This window comes from Bombus flavifrons, chromosome 3 (assembly GCF_040668555.2).
Source record: "Bombus flavifrons isolate JBK064 chromosome 3, iyBomFlav1_principal, whole genome shotgun sequence".
Taxonomy (NCBI): Eukaryota; Metazoa; Arthropoda; class Insecta; order Hymenoptera; family Apidae; genus Bombus; species Bombus flavifrons.
In genome coordinates this window covers 886712-906496 of record NC_138444.1, presented here as the reverse complement: position 1 = coordinate 906496, position 19785 = coordinate 886712, and the positions used below count along the sequence as shown (strand labels likewise).

Below are 19785 nucleotides of genomic sequence, written 5' to 3'. Positions count from 1 at the left end.
CCAACTCTATGCTGTTCGGTCCGAGTATACGATCGCATTAAGAAAAGAGAGAAAAAGACAAAGACAACCGAATCCGGATTATTTTCATAGAGTGGCGTTACACAACGAATTCTCAATTCTCAACGTTTAAATAAAGAAATACGCAACAAGAAAATTAACTTGGGTAATAATTTATATTTAAAATTATAATAGATTGAATACTTTAACAAAGATTTGAGCTCTCATAAAATTTACTTAGACTCTGAGCGTGAAGGTTCTAACGATCCTAGTTTCTTGGTCGCAGAGCCTATTATTTGCTTGGATTTTACATGACAATCTACGAGTTATTCATTACCCAACAACACAAAATGTTATTAACTGATACTAATGAACATTACTTTCATTGGAGCTTATAATATTACAAAACGAGTCATTTATGCTTTGACAACTTATTTTTCCATTGTAACGAAAGGTAAATACGAAATTTGTGAGTAATCACCGATATTAATGATTAATAATTTTAACATTTAATTAATAAATTTGTTAAATAAACTTTTGTTCGTTGCCTTGGCTACAGTGTTGTACAGTTAAATTCGCTGCGCTAGAATTTACCCTGCTATAGTATAAAATATTCACGCTAGAGGGAGTCACAAGCTCCTATACTATACCAGTTCACACAGCCGTAACGAAAGAAATTTGTGGTGCTTGAAGAATTTCTTATTTTTATGTGTTTAATGTAAGAGAAAATAGATAATCCAGAGATATATGTTAAGTGAATTAACAATGCATTATATACAGATTCATTGAATTAGTTCATTGTTGTACATAAAAAAAATTTATACTTCCCTATGAATATACTTACAGTCCATTTTTCCAAGCAACTAAGATGGCACTCCTATAATAGTATTAATGATATAATTAGACGATATAATCATGCATCAAATAAAAAGTATACTACATCACCAACAATCAAATCAAAAAAATTTCCAGATTATAAAATAATTTATATGTTTCCTTATGCCATCTGTCCTTATATTTTCAATAAATTTAAGCGAAATTACACAATTTGTGCAGGTGCACTTATACCAGTGACTGTATCTTTACAAATGTTAGATTTCATGTCATCCATGGAAAATTTAAGTTTTACAGCTTGCAGTAAGTTGAAATAACATCTAATATTTTTATGTTGAATTTAAACCTTTATTAATACAATTTATTGTGTATTTTAGATTGTTTGTTAGTCCTTATGTTACATACTATTGGTTTTACATGTAATAATTTAGTTGGAACAATATATGTAAAAGATAAAGATGATTTAGAAAATCAAGATATTATAATATCATATATAAATTATTGGGGTAAAAGAATAGATCTAAGGACAACTGCTGATGATATTATTCCTTTCACAGAAAATTTCATGAATACTTCTAATTCGTTATATAAAATCTTAAACATCAAGTCTTGTAAACAAAAATTGAAAGTGTATACAAAATATGGAAAAGTCACAGAAGAAGCTAATTTTTCTAATATTTTTGGATAATCTCCAATAATATGTATTCCCTTGATTAAATAAATATTATTACTACAAATAAAAAACAAATTTATCTTTATCCTTTTTTCTACAACCACCTATAATGTGCATAAGCTCGATTTGCTTCACATTGCTTATGTAAATCATATTTCTGTTTAATAACTCGTCCCTGCAAAATATACATTTTAATTAAATACAATTATAAAAAAAAGTTAATTAAACATAATTTCACACTCAAAAAGAGGAATTTGTTTATATAAGAAAAATAATTTTTTGTCATATATACTATTTAACACACATAACAAATTAAAAAATTACTATAAATATACTTTATTGTTCGCAGCATCAATCAACTCTTTTGCCAATACATCAGCAAATTTTTCGGTATTCCCCTTATCTTGTGCACTTCTAATTAGCCAATTCATAGATAAAAATTGAGCTCTATTTGAATTCATCGGTACAGGAACCTATATATATTAATTTCTTATATTACGAATTTCAAATACCTATTTATTAAATTATTTATTTAATAAAAATTACATTTGTACGTGTACCTGATAAGTTATTCCACCTCTTGATATTTTCCGTAGCTCTAAAACAGGTATACAATTTTCTACAGCTTGATAGAAAATTATTTTTGGGTCCAATATGATATTTTCTCTATGTTCAGGTGGGCTATTGTAATATTCCTTCAATTTTATTATCTTAATATTTTCAAAAGTTTCATCTAATAATCTTCTGGCAAACTGTTTTTTACCTTTTCTCATAATATAATTTGTGAATTTTCTGATATGTATAGAAAACAGATAATACATATAAAATATAGGCAATCAATTATTTAAACCTAGAAAAACATTTTTTACTTAAATTAAAAATTTAATTATTTACCTAACCAGTTTATCATGAAATTCAGAACATGTCATAGAAGAAGAACTTGGTTTTATTGGTACATGAGCAAAATTTTTATGTACTGTTTCTTTCAATATTACTTCTTGCTCATCTTTCTTATAAATTGGTTCTACATAATTTGGAGGAAACACACTATAAAATTTGACACCATTTTCTAAATTGTGCCTGCAAAAGAGAATATTTTTATACTATTATATATTAATTATTTATTTACTGCAAGTATTTACTGAAAAGCTTTAAAAGTTTAACATCATGTAACAATAGTTACATATGATGATAATATGTGAAGTTTTAATAAAACTGTTAAAATTAAGTATTATCGATGAAGGTTATGTGATCAATTTCTATTCGTTACAAAATAAAATAACATGAATTAATATATAACGGCATGTATACAGTATTGAAATTTGTCATGTTAAGTATTACCTTAAACTAAATAGTATTAATGAATTAAATGTTCTTCCACAAAACATCTTTATATATTTGTTTTGATACTTCTACATAGCATTCCGTGCAGAGCTTAGAAAAGATTAAGCGTGAATACACGTGTCAATGATGAGGGCGATATGTTACATATACTATATAGTTATATTCACACAAACATTTGGGAAATGTAATTTCATTATATTTTTTATTTACAATCTCATAGTTTTTGACGTGTAGAATCTGAAAATGCAAATTTTAAGGTGCGGAATCCATCCATTCAAAAGTTATGACTATGTAAAATTGAGCACTTTTAGGATATTTTATACTTTATTTTGACGGTATATTGGCTTCTACCCAACTACGTCCAATGAATGAACCGCATAGATGATACCTAGTTGGCCCGCACAAATGAGCAGTACGTATAATATAAACAGTGTTAATAATTTAAAAAAAAAAATTTACTTTCCCATATTCGCGTCAAATATAAAAGTATTAAATATATGTGTACAAATTTGATTTGAAAATTTTAGGTAAGTTTGTTAACCTTTTTTGTTGAAAATAATTATACATATTTAATATCGTTTTGTATCAAATGAAATACTGTATATTATGTACTTTAAATAAATGGTGGAAGATTATAAGTAGTTCAGTCATTGAATAAGTTCAGTGGTTTAATCTATATTCTTTATCTTCAATACTTTTATCGAAGGATGGTGTTACATACAAAATCCTAACTTCTCGATCGGTCTTCTATGCTAGCCGATTTGTAAAGCACAATTCCCGACATTAAAAGTCTTATCTCCTCCAATAGAGTTTCCAGATCTGTATATATGACCGTGGACTGTAGGTTTTCGGATCGTTTCAGCTAGCAATGTCATCAAATCAATGTTATGACGGAGTTGTCACAAAATTTCACATAGGCGATGGACAAATTCATCGTCATAGAAATAACTCCTCCTCCACATCCAGTTCTTAGTTGGCCGGAAATTCGATTCTATTTTTTGTGTACATGTACCATCAGTAGCTGTAGTTAAATTCGCAAAAAATTAGTTTGTATTAATGTAACGTAACAGAAAATAAATATTACCCCAAATTAAACTCAAATTCAGCTACATACAAATTCCATGTTTTGCTTGACTGTTTTATGTACGTATTGCTTTGCAACAAGCCAGGATAAGTCATACCAAGCCGAGAAACCAAACATATGCAAAATACATACAGTTATACACATTTGACTGACTTATCCCACCAAAATGATCGCCATTCGCGTGCAGTCTGTGGCTTTACAGACTCCATTCATTGGACAGATCATAAGTAGCAGCTAATATGGCGTTAAGTAATATTAAAATACCCTAAAAATGCTCAATTTTACCAGAGAGAATTTCCTCTCTGCTTTCTTATCTTAGAACTTTAGTATCTTAAAACTTGCATTTTCGAATTGTATACATTAAAAACTATAACATTGCAAGTAAAGAAGCCAATGATTTTTGTACCCCTAAAGTAAAGTTCAGCCATCTTTTTTCTTAATATCATACGTGAACTTTGCTAATTTACCTATATAAAAAAAGTTATTAAATTTTTACGTTTATCTGCGATAAATTATTGTAAAGTTGGATAGAAATATACTTATTATTTGAATGCTTACGATATTCTACGATAGTAGCGTAACAATATATTGATGATGGGTTGTGTTGTATAACAAACTGGGTATTTTAGAAAAGAATTTAATTATAACAGCGTGCTGTAAGGAAAATTAAAAATGAATATAGTAACATACAGCAATAAATTGAACCTTTAAATTCTACTTATCATTTTAGTTTTTATCATTTTAATATCAGTCTCGAATTAAGAGAAAAGGTAACGAAACAAATGTGGTAATATCAGAGAATTCGCAAATATTTTTAATCCATAAGATATTATCTTAGAAAGAAGTAATTTTCTTGATAAAGTTGCTACTAGCGCCTACAATGATTGAGGCATAGAACTATAATAGTTCATGAATTCCTTCATAGAGTCTCCAGACTTCCAAAAACATGTATATAAAACGAAAATAAATGAACAAGTAGAAGCAATTCGATACATGAATTTTTTACCAAATTATTGAAGTTCTGATAGGGTATGGATTGATATAAACTTAACATCATTTTTCTTTTTCACTTACTCCCACATATTACATTGTATGGTACGTATGCCACTGTTGTTTCGATCATCAAATAAGTGATTGTGATAAGCTTATGGCAAAGTATACTTCTGTGATAGAGAGAAAGTCAAATTGCAATTGAAATTAAGTATTTCTGAAAAAGAAGAAGTAGGATTTTGTATACACTGTTCGCAAAAGAACGAAATTGCACAAATGGTGCACTCGCTGCGGAATATATATGCTAGATTGTTAAAATCTTGCGGGAAGGTCTCCTAAAAGGAGAGCCTTTAATAAGAAATTATTCTTTTGGTAGTCAGCTATTAAAAATATTAAATAATGACGGAGAATCGGGGGAATTTTTCAACTCCAACGAATCAAAGTAAGTTGTAATGTTAGAAAGTTAGTGATAAGTATACAAAAGATTTTATTTACATAACCTAAACGTTAACTGCATCATGGAAAATAACAATTTTGTTACGAGTATACATACACATACAAATATAGATTAAATTATTCATGTTTGATATTATTAATATTTAGGTTCTAGCAGACCATTTAATTTTCAACATTTGGATTTTGGATCTATTAATGATGTTCAAAATGAAATGTCAGGTAAAGCATGTATACCTGTATTTATATATGTTGTAATATTGTAATATAATATTGAATGCACTTGCAAACGCACATACACGTGTATGTGCACTATGTATGCACTCATATTTATATGAACACATATACATTTCATTGTAATGTAATGACATCTATGTTCATTCTATAACAGAAAAAAGAAGACAATTCAAACTTAATTTTCAAACACAAGGAAGTAATATATCACTTAATAATTCAACAAACTCTTCTATTTCTAATTCAACTGGAAGTGCAGCTTGTTTACCAATGTAAGTTATGCAATAAATAATATGATAATATTTAATAAATTGCAGTTTATAATTATTTTCTTTAATATAGCTATTTTTTTGTTTAATCATCATAGATCTTCTCGTCCAAATTTACCTTTATCTTTGCCTAAACTACCAGTGAGACCTTGTACTGCAGTTCCACAAGAACTGCCTGATAAAGCAAGGTATGTATATTTATTAAATATACAAGTATTTAATGTTGTTAAAATGCATGTTAATGAATTATATTGTAGGGATAAATTACGAATGTGTCAATCAATGCAAAGTACTGGAAAATTACAGCTATCACCAAATGTAGTATATGATTTTACAAGTGAAGATCTTCAAGATCTGGGAGAAATAGGACGAGGAGGATTTGGTACTGTAAATAAAATGATCCATAGGATAAGTGATACTGTTATGGCTGTGAAGGTATATATAATTTAGTCTTAGTATTAAAATAACTTTATTATTAAAAACAGCTTACACAATACATGATGTTATGTTCAATTATAGAGAATTCGTTCCACAGTGGATGAAAGGGAGCAAAAACAATTATTAATGGATTTAGAGGTTGTAATGAAGTCTAATGAATGTCCATGCATTGTGCAATTTTATGGAGCTCTATTCAAAGAGGTAAGTTTGTGATAGGTTTTTTAACATTAACTTTTCATAACTAACAATAAATATCATGTCTTGACTAGGGTGACTGTTGGATTTGTATGGAACTTATGGACACCTCCTTAGATATATTTTATAAGTTTATTCATGAGGTATTAAAGGAAAGAATACCAGAACGTATTTTAGGAAAAATTACTGTTGCCACAGTAAAGGCGTTGAATTACCTCAAGGAAAAACTAAGAATAATTCATAGAGATGTAAAACCTAGTAATATTCTGTTAGATCGACATGGTAATATCAAACTATGCGATTTTGGTATATCAGGACAGTTGGTAGATTCTATTGCACGAACTCGAGATGCTGGATGTAGACCATATATGGCTGTATGTAAAATAATAAATGAGAAGTATTTAACAAGATTTGTAAATAATTAGAAGTATTTGAATTTATTATAATTTTTTAGCCAGAGAGGATAGATCCTCAACGTGCAAAGGGTTACGACGTTAGAAGTGATGTGTGGTCATTAGGTATTACATTAATGGAAATTGCGACTGGTTATTTTCCATATCCAAAGTGGAATTCAGTTTTTGAACAACTTTATCAAGTAGTTCAGGGTGATCCACCACGCTTATCTCCTAATGAAAATGGAAATCATTTTACTATGGATTTTGTGAATTTTGTGAATACATGGTACATTGTTTTTGCACTATTAGGCATTGCAGAAATTTTGTTTTTGCATTATTGAATAATGATTTTTTTTTCTGTGGTCCTATTTCAGTTTAATTAAGGAAGAGACACAGCGGCCGAAATACAACAAATTACTAGAACATCCTTTCATCAGAAAAGCAGAAGAAGATACTGTTGATGTTTCAGCTTATATAAGTGGTGTTCTTGATAACATGGTTCTCAGGGGATTAACACCTTTTACCACTAATCGGCATTAAGTCGGAAGTATAAGATAATATTTGTACCTTAATTTCTATAAGTTTTCAAATCTTAAATTTGATTATTGTAAATGAGTAGGTTATTTGCACTTCGATTTAGTGTAGGTAGTAAAATTAATCAACGTCGATCATTGTCAATAATAAATCATTTTCTGTAGAATCATATTATTGTGTCACGAAGTTCTTATATACATAGTGATTAGAAGTGTTCTAATAACAAGTTGACATTTACTAAATAGTGTATAGAAGATAAATTCTAAATCAGCTTCCTCATTGAAACTATGATATGATTTCAATGAAACACACTTATAAAATTATAAAAAAAAATCTTTTTATCAATTGCAATTACTTAAATGACGACTTGTAATGATGATGAAGTTAAATTTTTTCAATAATTAAATACTTCAATGATGTGTAATGATATTATACGTAATATGTTAAAGTAAACGCTATGTTTTAACTTTTTGTAACTTCATGATATAATAACTCTTCAGTCAATCCATTCAAATTAATACAGGAAGAAGACAAAAGAATATACATAATTATTCTTGTTGGAATAAGTAAAAAAGAAAGTGTTAAGAGTTTAGTATATTGTTTTGATGTATCTTTTAATCACGGGATAATAAGAAAGACTTCTATTCACACATAATGTTGTAATATGAACCATATTTAACTTTTTTTATTCCTTTTTTCTATCAATATACATTAGAATGTACGTATTAAGTAAGTATGAAAAATAATTTTATTTTCTTTGATTTAATGTTATGAAAAGGGATTATGTAAGTAAAGTTGTAAGAAAATTATGTCTTTTGCTTTTAATCTGTTGAATAATATTGGAAAAAATAGATTTCTTATTTTTAAAATTACATTATTAAATTTTTAAATATACCAAAAGATGTCTTGATTTTTATAACATAGTTCTTCTATTAATTAAATATGTGTACATACGAGTAAATAAAAAATACATAATACACAGATATACATAAATAAATAAATATAATAAGTATTTAATCTATATTATCCACGCGTCCATTTGTTACACATACGTACAATGTATACAAGAATTTAATTTTTTAAATTGATTCACCTTCATAAATTTAATAAAAAATCTTTCGTGAAAATATGTATTCAAAAAATTTGAAATTCCATTTTATTTTGTTTTTTGTTTTAAATTTTATAGAAAATTGTATTTTTTAATTTTTGACTAAAACGCTACACACCAGCATAGTTTTACTCAGTTACTCATTCACAAACATACGCAGGAATATATAAAATTGTATTTATGATACAAATTCAAATTTAGATAAAATAATTCAAATTGTAAATGAGTTTCTCTGTGCATATAAATTTCATAAAAATTTTTAGGTTACTTAACTACAAATATAAATAGCTAGACAACAATAGCTACCGAGAATGTTATGCTATGGTGTCATCAAAAGTTGATGTTATAATTTTTTAATTTAAGTTATAAGATATTATTAATTGCAAATAGATAATTTTTTTCTCAAGAAAATAGTTTTTTGTTCTTTTTAAATTGAATTATTCACATTATTGTAATAGGATTATGTTTATATATTTATAATATACGTACTATGTATTTAATATATACATATATACATATACATAGGTACGCATAATATCTTTAACAGTAAATTTTAACTACAATCAATAATCTTTACGAGTGTGTATCTATAATATATATAAGTATAAAGTATATATTTAAATGCACCTGTATGGTGATACACTGGTACCGTTTACCGTAATAAGAAGATGGCGATAGTACGATGCCAGTGGGTGCTAGTGTAAGTGTATATAATGGCAGCTTCAAAGGTAACACATTTTTTAATTCAAATTTTTACCTAAGTCTTTTGTACCGATTGCGTACTTATAACAAATGTTTATTAATTAAATATACCATTAACTATAGACAATTGATAATTTTAATTATGAGCGAGACCTTTTCTGCATGGATTAACGTGAATAATTATTTATATCGGTAAGTATTAAGTTTATTACAATTTATGATTACGATTGTATTTGCATAATATTTTCGGGTAAAAACATATTTCACTCGGAAAACTACCGAAATAAAACATAAATCCAAATATTATTTGGGGTACCTAAAATAATATTATACCTGATCATGCTTTATGTATTGTAGTTTATAATGTTACGAAATAGAAACTTGTTATTTAAATAGGAAGTTATCTAAAATTAATTATAGTAGGTATACGATAGAAAATCTCTATTTCCAAGTTATATATCTTTTGCAATATATATTTTGTTTAAGAATATTTAAGAATTTTGAAAGGAATATAGTTATTCGTTTTATAATTAAAAACTTCGCTAAATCTATATCGTTGATATAACAATTACTCTAGCTGCCGTTACTACTGCTGCTGTGGTAGTCGGAATCAATTTCTTTGAATATTTTATAAAAGCACCATCATTCTCCTAAAATCTATACTCCCATTCGCGTCTATATTTGTAATGTTGCGAGGTAGTATCTGGTCTTTTAAGTTAACCATTGAAATACGTCCACATCATCTTTCATGTGGTGACCTATAAACATTTCCTAAGGGGATATGTTACAATCTATCGATCTCTAGTCGATCAACGCTTTTCAAGGAAATACTCCTTTCTAACTAAGAAATAAGTTGTGTATAATAGGTTCTCAATATTAGTACTTACATATGCACCCTCTTGAAACTTTTAATATTGTTTTACTTCATTTAATTTATTTTAATACAGGTATGTAAGTAGCTATGTAGAAAAGAAAGGATTTTAACATTTCTCTGAGAAAATATTTCCGATAAGAGCATTGTACTAATTGTACCAATAATTTTTTTAAAAAGTTTCGTTATCATAAATTTCATATTCTGTATTCTTGCGATTAAACACCTAATTAGGTGCGTATTTATAATCTAAAGAAATTTATTAAAATGGGAGTTACAAATTTTTGAAGTTTTATTAGAAAACTGAAAATGAAATTTAGCTTTATAACATATTATGTAATAAGTAATATTTAACTGAGAATTATTGAAAGAAGGGAGGAGGAAGGTGTAAATGATTGTACACGATGAGGATAGAATAAAAAAGGAAATAAAATAATAATGAAAAATTTGTAATCACGCAATTGTTTGTAAGCAGTGAAATAAAATTACGAGAGGGAAGAATTATAAAAGTATTTTAGCGACAATTGGTAATGATAGATGGTGGTAAAACGTAAAGTGGTCGTGAGTCACAACCTGACGCGGTACGGGGAGGATAGCAGGTGCTACTACTGTTGGTGCTGGTACTGTTGGTGCTGCTGATGCTACCATTATTGCAGGGGTGGCCAGCTGGATAGGCCAGCAAGGGAACGGATGTTCCCAGGAGATTATTGATCGTGTATGTAGATACTTCCATTTGGACTGCGTAGACAGCATGGAATTTTGCTGAAACGTATTGAATCTATCTTTTTCTAATCTTTTTAATTGGAAGTACAAAATTGGATTTATATATACTTGTCAGAGATACATGATCATATTTTCTATATTAGAGTAGATTATAATGGTTATCTATTCAATGTAATAGATATGTAGAATATTTTTTCATAAGGAAGTTTATCAATTCCATTAGACAGGTATTGGCTACAAAACTGCATATCTTAGCTACAGAACAATTTTTTGCCGATATTTCTGTGCAATTTATAATATAATAATAGAAGTAGATTCTCTAGATTCAAATTTGCTTAGAATGAAATCGTGTTATAAAATATTTTAGTTATACAGAGTGAGCAACGTAACTGGAACTATATATAATATAGGTACACTTTGGTAGATCACTACGTAAGTGACAATAATAATAACCTTAAGCAAAATTGATTCGGATGAATGTTTGACTCAAAGACGATGCATGATTTGACTTTTTCTTATCGTTCGTATTTTTCGAAATCTCAGAGTTACCTTCAATTCTCTTAAGTGAAAATCAAATTTCCTTTTATTGTGAAAATTGTGGATAATTAAAATTGTTTGGGAAACTCATAGAATAACAGCAGACACAAATAAAATATTTATCGTTCTGCAATATCTTTTATTTTGTATTACACTTGTGATTTTTGTAGACTTACGTATAGATATCATTAAAATCTTAAAAGTTTACAAATTGAAAAGCTTTGAACGATGGTATATCTTTTAATCGAATGTTTAATGTCAAATATTGTTAAAAATACGCGGCTGTATTGTTTTATGAACGTTGATTATTAGATTTATCGATGCACATCCTTAGAAGTAGTAGATTAAATTTCGTAAAAATCATGGAACCACAAGAAGAAATCTAAAAGAGTTAAATTTAGAGATGTAAGGTGGGTGATCGCTTGATAGGATCTTGACAAGCAACCCCAACTCAGGAAAGAAACAGTTTGATACGTGCTCGTTGTGAATTAATTTTGATAAGTTAGGTGATAGAATCTTTCCAAAAGTCGTTTAATACCACTTCATCGTACAAACATTTCGAAAAACACAAGTGATAGAAGAAGAAAGAAAAAGTACGCTGACAAATAGCTTACCACGTGGCCTTCTTTAAATGCATTCATTTCGACCACATTTCGCCGAAGTTATTAGAAAGTTATCGAAATGATTCAAATTATGTGCCCTTGTTATTAATATACATGTATCGGCGTAAATTATAAGTTTAATTGGAAATTACAATAGATAAGAATGTGTGATGTGCTTAAATATGAAGTAATATTTGAATTAGAATCGAACGAATATACATATAATTTATTTGACAATATTTAAGACTATTTCATGATTTCACGAATAGAGAGGGTTGGTCAACCATTGGATAACGCCCACACCATGAACCTGCGTGTAGGGTAAAATTGAGTTCGGATCTCGTGTAAATTTGTCAGGAAAATTTTGTCCTAACGATCCTAACGGACATCGACCAATAATAAGCAGGCTTCTGAAATTTAACACGCCATTCTTAACGTCGTCGAATAGCTACGGTTCTCTCCCCTCTCTTTCACGTTGGGATATCGCAAGTGACGGTCACTGCCTTCCTGATTCGATCAATGAAAGTACCTGTACCAGAACGTTCAAGCTATGCGACCACCCCTACTGACAATGAAGCATATGACCATCTGATTTTTATTTACATACTTTCTGGACATTACTACCCATATATGTACACTTCGATCATCATCATTGCTAGTACAGACTGTAACCTTCAAATCAATCTATTTTTTTCTCATAACATAAATAGTACATACATACCTATTTACATTGTTTTATATCTGCCAGAATACATCATCTACATAAGGAATTGTAGTGTATTTCCAATTAATATTCCTTTTAAAGATATTACAAACAAGCTTCATCAAGCTTGCATCATTGATTTGTATTTTACATTTACCTAACCCCACTAAAACAATTTCTTTTTATACAAAAATTATACCTAGGTATACCTATTTGATTAATGCATTCGAATACGTATTCAACTTTTTGGAATAGAATGACAGATATGAAGCTACATAAATTATAAGTTCTACTTGCGATGACAATTCGTGTTAGAGGTATTTGCAATACAATAACATTTAGAATAACATTTAGAAGCAGGCATGAAATAGTTTCTTATGAAAAGGTAAGAAGAAAAAAGAATCAAATTTTTTCATACGACGCTTCGTTTGCAAGAAAATCGATTTTGAAAATTTATAATTTAAAATATACTTGTACATGGTTAATTCCGGACTGGGCAGGAATAAATAATCAACAGGACATTATTCTACATGTAAAAACAAATTGAAAATGCGGAACAAAATTAGTCTACAAGACGCTTTGTTTCCGAGAAAAACGAATTTGAATATTTATCACACGTCAATTCTTAGTTAAATACGTTCAGACTTTAATTTCTTGCAAATGAAGCCTCGAACGGACATTTTTGACTTATTTTTGTATGTAGAATAATTCCCTGCTTATTGTTTACTCGTACCTATTTCGGTAATTAGTTATGTTCAGGCATACTTGATAAATTTTCAAACACAATTTTCTCGAAAACGAAACGTCGTGTGAAAAAATTTGATTCTTTTTTCTTCTTACTTTTTCATAAGAAGTCATCTCATATCCGCTTGTACGTGTTATTTAGCCGAAGCCTGTATAATAATTTTTCAAATAAAATAGCACATAAATACGTTTATTTATGTTGAGTTTTCCTCGTATGATATCATTGCATATATTTCTTAAATCAATATTTGTAATAGCGATTGAATAGTTGAAGATTTTGGTATCTATTATAATAAACTTCAAAGCTCTGACACTTTGCATCAAATTAGGATTGCTGATTACGGTTATAAAGTCTTTAAAAATGTAAATAACTTTAAGAAAGGTAATGTAGTAACGTAAATAAGGAATAGGTATCTATGTATATAGTTACAGTGTACATACTTACATAGTGTGTGAAATATTGTATACATATTTATTATTTAACGATCTGATATAAAGTATCCGTTATTACTCACCGCTATCGATGTTATAAAACGTATTCCAAAAAAGTTCTGCTGAAGAAATTACAATAAAAATCAGTCTCTTCTCTAAGATATGTAAGTATGTAAGTAGGTAATTAACTTCGTTAATTACAAGCTTTTTTTCAAATAGTATTTCCTACTACTATACTATAAAGCTACTAAACTATATCTGCATAAAAAATTATACGTACCTACATGTGTTTAATCATATGTAAGTATAAGTATCCGCTTAAAAATTCCAAATATAAATGTTATATAAAACAGTAAATTGTTTATACATTATAACATAAAGAGTTTCTAAAGTTAATAAGTTTCCTTTTTTTCTGAAATGATTTTCTTAAAATCACTTAAGGTATATGACTATGTAGAGATGAGATGTTATTTAAAAAAACAATATTACTGCGATGAATTACAATCTCCGTGATAATGCTGAACCTACGTTTTGATTTTATTGCTATATAGGTAGTACTTATCTATCAACTATTTTCCCTAGGTTAGGTTGGTTAGCTATTTCAACTTTGCAGAAGAACGTATACATGATACGACGAATTATAAACAAATTCCTATTTAAGACAGATATGCCTTATTTAGTCGAATTTAGGAACTGTCGTAGACCGAAAGAACCCTTTCTTCTAAGAAAATTACTTTCACCTTTTATTTCGTTGCCAAAGTTTGTATAAAATAAAGCGGAAAGGATAGAAGCAAAAATGCGAGGTCGAGTTCCCCCGTTTACTGTCCAAGAAATTAAAAGAAGGGAAAGGTTTGCGTTTGCACGCAGGTTTGAACAGCGTGTAAGTACATATGGTCCACCTGCAAAAGGGAGCCAACACCTGTCACGCACACCAACCACGGCCAATGGTTTACAGCACGGCAAGCAAGTAGATTCAAAGTGGGGGATTATCAGGGCTTTCGTTACCCCTTGGTACTAGTTTCATTCGAACGATCATGCGGTTTACATGTTTTGTTCTATACATTGGTGAGAATGTACGTATATGATGTAATAAATCGTAATCGGATTCATGTTCTCAAGTTTTTTTGTAAGTTCGCATAAATGTTTGTTTTACTGTGAAGGATCTTAATTTGCGTTCGATGTATTACCTTGGGGAACGTTTAGAGGTGTGTTGTAATTTTTAAATAAGAATTTTACTTGAACCCCGCACTTCGTGAAACTCTCGTATTGATTTACCGTCTAATTGTTTTTACTGGATATTGCAATATCAGTCCTACCTAATATCGGATATCAGCGAATTTCGATGCATAAATGAAATGGATATATCCTTTGTTATCGATAGAATCAATTTTGAAAAAAAGATCTTTTCACTCTCGTTTTGTTCTTTTACTAATAAGTAGGTACATGTCGACGTCTGTGTCTTCTAGATCCTGTTATAACATTATTGGATTATTAGTATAATCAGCTATATGTAAAGTATCTTATTTTCATAAATTTATTTTAAACAAATTATTGTAGATATGGATTTTTTTAGTAATATTCAATCCAACTTAATTGTTATTCTAATTGTAATAGTTATGTATACCTTAAGTGTAATATAAAATTGTATAGAAATGTAATTCTCACTTTATATCGCCAATGTCCGCAAATTTTTAAATAATAACAATAGGGTAAATGAAAAAACTAGAAACTGAAATAATAATTTGTTTAATATGTTTAATAAGTTATGTATAGATATGGATACTTTCATCCAGGCTCTGAGCACGCCTTCGATACATATGCGATGAAAAATGGTGAAAATGAAGGCAGAATCGATCGATACTAAGAAACCAACGAATCGTGGTGTATCAATTATGAAAGAAAATATGCATAATGACGATTACGGCGTTGAGGCAGAATTGACAAGTCTTTCATGGCTACAATCGCTTGACATTACAAGTGCTTCTAGTTTGCCAACACCACCCTGTTCTCCATCTCCACCTCCTGTAACGCGACAGCCAAGAAAAAAACTTTCACCCCTAATTAAGGCCGAATTAGGTAAGTGAAATTGATTTCATTGCATTGTTATTTGTGGTATCTGTATTGTCATAAACTATATTATTATAAAAAGTAGAAATCTGTTGTTATCACAAATTTTGACTCGTTGAATTTAGGTTTGCAGATGGTTCTTTTTAGGAGTATCGTAACAATTTAATATGGCTAATAAAATATACGTCTACGGCTAAAGAAATAATAGCTACATAAATACATAGATAGGAAAATAAATAATTTTTTAACTAGTATCTATTTATTCGTTTTCTTTTTTTTAAATACCGTTCGTTTATCAAATCTAGCAAATACTTTCTTGTACATGTAAGTAACTACCTACCCGCTACTATTCGGTATAATGTTGAGTATAGGTATTTACATACGCATACTTGATCTACGTAAATAAATCTACATGTATAAACATAAAAATACTCGAGAAGCGAAGAAAATCGACACCTAAAAATATTATGCTTGTAAAGCATCAACAACGTGAGATAATTTTATTTGTTCAGATCTAGCTGCAAATGCCGAGAAGTATCGAACTGACCCTGACGCAAAACCGCCATTTTCGTATGCGACGATCATTTGCTTGGCGATGCGTGCAAATAATAACAAAGTGTCCCTTTCAAATATATATGCATGGATTCGAGAAAACTTCTTATTTTATAAATATGCTGATCCAGCTTGGCAGGTATAGTTAAAAATAAGATAAATTCCAATGTTGAAAATATGCATTTGTGAACATAATGTTTTGTAATTAAATAGATATTATCTAACAGCGGTTTCCTTTATTTTAAACAGAACTCAATTCGACACAATCTATCATTGAATAAGTGTTTTGTCAAGTTACCACGTTCAAAGGATGAACCAGGCAAAGGTGGTTTCTGGAAATTAGATTTGGAAAGAATGGAAGAAGGTAGAAAATCGAAGCGACGCGCAACAATGTCTCAACGAATTCGTGGATCAAAGAAGCTAACAGCTGCAAAGACGATGGTAACGAACAATATTCAAAGCAATGGCGCCCCATCGATCAACTGTCCGTCAACGTTATACGAGACACCGCCCAGTAGCGTATCTCCTCCAATTCCAGACTGTCTCTCAGAAATTCCCGATTCTACCCAAGTTAGTTTAAGCGAAGATGATCTCACTGGTTTGTTAATTGCTACTGCGGGTTGGGATGAGAATCAGTTGGATCTCTTAGATTCCCTTCTTGATACTCTTTAAAAGATTGGCCGGTTAAAGCCTTTTGTACACAAACTCTGACATTTATATTTAACTTTCTTAACTACTCGTTATCCTACAAATTTATAGATACGTTTACAATCTTTTTCATGAATATGAAACAAATTTAAGTAAGCGGCTTCAGTTTCTAAACGTTCGATGCGTGATTCAAACGATTATACATACTTATGCATCTAGTAGATACTTGAATGTTTTAAAAGATGTTATAAATATTTTCATTTTGAATATTAACTGACAGTGAGAGATATTTAAAACGTATAAGAAACTATTATTTTGCCCAGTATTACTCTATTTAAGTTTATTGTACCTAAGTACGTGGTGCCGATCGACGATAAATTTTTGAAAGGGCAGAAAAATTGTGTATATAAAATGTATTTCAGTTATTTTAAATTAATTTAAAAAATAATATTTATTTATTCACAACAACAATTATCACCGTTGAAATATTTGTTAATACGAAAATATGATTTGTGCTTATTACTTGACTGAATACGTACATATATCTATTAGACGAAAATTCTACAATAAATTGATAGTTAATAATACTGTGTATGAAAAATAATTATAATATATTTGTAACACAGTAATTTGCAGTGTGCCTTCGAATAAAGAATAAATATTTATAGTATCATACATTTGCCAAGTCGATTAATTCGTGTAGAGTATGTTTCGTATTCCTGCTTCAAAATAATAAAATACAAAGTGCCTTATAAATACATAAATATTACCAGTAAACAAATTGTACTTCGATTTTTATCTCTTCAAAGCAATTTTCTTGCGCCAGTAAAAGAATTAAAGGAATATTATTCTGGGAAATTAAAATGTAATAATCAACACTTCGATCATAATTAGTTTACTAGTATTTTGCAACAATAAAAACAAATATACCTACCTACGTACTACATATATGAAATAGTCAAATGGCAGAATATGAAGATATAAAATTCCAAAACAAATTGTGCGCGATAATGAATTAATGATAATGAAAGGTAACAAAAAGTTGTCTACGATTTGTAATACTTTTCTACATCGTCATAATTGTGCAAGACTATATCTAGATACATAGCTACGTAGGGTAAGTGCTGCTAATATCGTCTATCCGTAATATGTTGAAAAAAAGACGTTAGAAATCAGCAACGGAAGTTATAGTCAAACATGTACAAAGTATTTTATGTATACTACACATAGTTGTACAGTTTCTCGTACTTATATTTATGTGCCCTTCAAAACAAAAAAAACAGTAACTGTTTTAAAATTAGATTGAACGATTTGAGTTTTTGAACAAGTTGGATGAATTAGTTTCCTAATTAGATTAATTTCCCTGTAATGAAAATTTAAGATATACATTTTGTAGATTTGTCAGTTATACAGGGTGGTTGGTAACTGGTGGTACAAGCGGAAAGGGGGTAATTCTACGCGAAAAAAGAAGTCGAAAATATAGAATAAAATTTTATTTCTTTTTTTTAATTTTTCCATCGAGACAACGATCTACAGTGAGATCCGTTATATCGTACCGCACGCGTACCGAGCGAAAATTCAAAGTCGATTTTCTCCAAAACAAAGCCTTAAACGAAAAATTTTTATTCTATATTTTCGACTTCTTTTTTCGCGCACAATCATCCCCTTTCCGCTTGTACCATCAGTTACCAACCACCCTGTATTACATACTGAAAATTCCATCGAAATCGATTAATGCTGCTATTAGCTACAAACGGTTAAAAATGATGAGAATTGCAGTTTTCCACGACATTGGGCCTATACCTTATAACTGTAATAAATCTAAAGATTCTTACGTCTTTCGATGTATATCGCTTGTTTACGCAACAAGCGATATCGGTGAAATTTTCAGCATGTAGTATACCTGTAACTGACATAAATTTGCAAACTGTATTTTTTTAATTTTGATTACAGGCTCAGATAAAAAGGTTGCAAAAAGGAATCTCTATAACTATAATTTTCTTCGCGATTCCGATCAATTGCAATTCTTTCAAAAATTGTTTACACGTCATTTAGTAAATTACTTCATCTAACTTCTAAAAAGGCTCAGCCTCCAAGTTTTAAAGAGTAGACGAATAGGATAAGTGTGAGTAGGTGCATAATGTCTCTTTCGTTTCAGACTAATTTGATATAAAAATGCCTCTTATCCTTTAAGAACGACTTGAAATTTACTAGATGCACTTATGATATGCAATCTATTATCATAAAAACTTAATACCAAAAGATTTTTTATATAAAATCCTGATATTGTCATGAAATATGATAATTTTTCAATTAGGTTAACCAATCGATATTTTCTACAAATGATTTCTATCAGATTGGACATCGAATGGCAATTATTTATTGATCATAAATAATGAAAGACAAATAACGGAAGAATTAACTATACGCGATTCAAATGGTGACTAATTGATTATATTAAATATTTCTGTATCTGATTTAAATTAAAATTAATTTCCGTCCAGACGTTGTTTGCGACATTTTATAAAATAAAATATTTTTATGCGCACTATATATTCTCCTATTTCTTATATTTTTATCGAAGATTCTTGTTATTCTTTCTTAATTAGAAAAAAAGATATAGGTATAGTAGTAATTAGTGATTACGTGTGCACAT

The 19785-nt window shown here is 29.2% G+C and overlaps 4 protein-coding genes across 13 annotated transcripts; 3 read left to right on the top strand and 1 right to left on the bottom strand.

Annotated features, from left to right (window-relative positions):
- The first annotated feature begins 202 nt into the window (after nt 1-202).
- On the top strand, nt 203-1579 carry LOC138178355 (uncharacterized). The gene is made up of 2 exons (XM_069110119.1): nt 203-1134; nt 1209-1579. Exons 1-2 carry the CDS (start codon nt 828-830, stop codon nt 1517-1519), a joined length of 618 nt encoding a protein of 205 aa, XP_068966220.1. The 5' UTR covers nt 203-827; the 3' UTR covers nt 1520-1579.
- On the bottom strand, nt 1563-3245 carry mRpS7 (mitochondrial ribosomal protein S7). The gene is made up of 5 exons (XM_069110118.1): nt 2846-3245; nt 2399-2584; nt 2065-2296; nt 1840-1977; nt 1563-1679 (listed from the first exon to the last, which is right to left on the bottom strand). The coding sequence occupies exons 1-5, from the start codon at nt 2890-2892 to the stop codon at nt 1599-1601; spliced, it is 684 nt and encodes a 227-aa protein (XP_068966219.1). The 5' UTR covers nt 2893-3245; the 3' UTR covers nt 1563-1598.
- Nucleotides 3246-4829: 1584 nt separating this feature from the next.
- On the top strand, nt 4830-7611 carry LOC138178351 (dual specificity mitogen-activated protein kinase kinase 4). 2 transcript variants are annotated; one of them, XM_069110100.1, is made up of 10 exons: nt 4830-5027; nt 5105-5364; nt 5526-5597; nt 5767-5881; nt 5977-6066; nt 6136-6313; nt 6398-6517; nt 6586-6885; nt 6966-7192; nt 7281-7611. In XM_069110100.1, exons 2-10 carry the CDS (start codon nt 5322-5324, stop codon nt 7444-7446), a joined length of 1311 nt encoding a protein of 436 aa, XP_068966201.1. In that variant the 5' UTR covers nt 4830-5027; nt 5105-5321; the 3' UTR covers nt 7447-7611. The 2 variants fall into 2 exon arrangements, with proteins under 2 accessions (XP_068966201.1, XP_068966200.1); XM_069110099.1 differs by having other exon boundaries at nt 4830-5364.
- A 1443-nt stretch (nt 7612-9054) lies between these two features.
- Nucleotides 9055-18257, top strand: LOC138178353 (forkhead box protein J1-A). 9 transcript variants are annotated; one of them, XM_069110117.1, is made up of 5 exons: nt 9055-9276; nt 9374-9442; nt 15656-15938; nt 16442-16620; nt 16731-18257. In XM_069110117.1, exons 3-5 carry the CDS (start codon nt 15692-15694, stop codon nt 17151-17153), a joined length of 849 nt encoding a protein of 282 aa, XP_068966218.1. In that variant the 5' UTR covers nt 9055-9276; nt 9374-9442; nt 15656-15691; the 3' UTR covers nt 17154-18257. The 9 variants fall into 9 exon arrangements, with proteins under 9 accessions (XP_068966218.1, XP_068966215.1, XP_068966214.1 ...); XM_069110114.1 differs by having other exon boundaries at nt 9056-9276; nt 15626-15938; XM_069110109.1 differs by lacking the exons at nt 9055-9276; nt 9374-9442 and adding exons at nt 13898-14026; nt 14730-15067 and having other exon boundaries at nt 15626-15938.
- Nucleotides 18258-19785: the final 1528 nt, after the last annotated feature.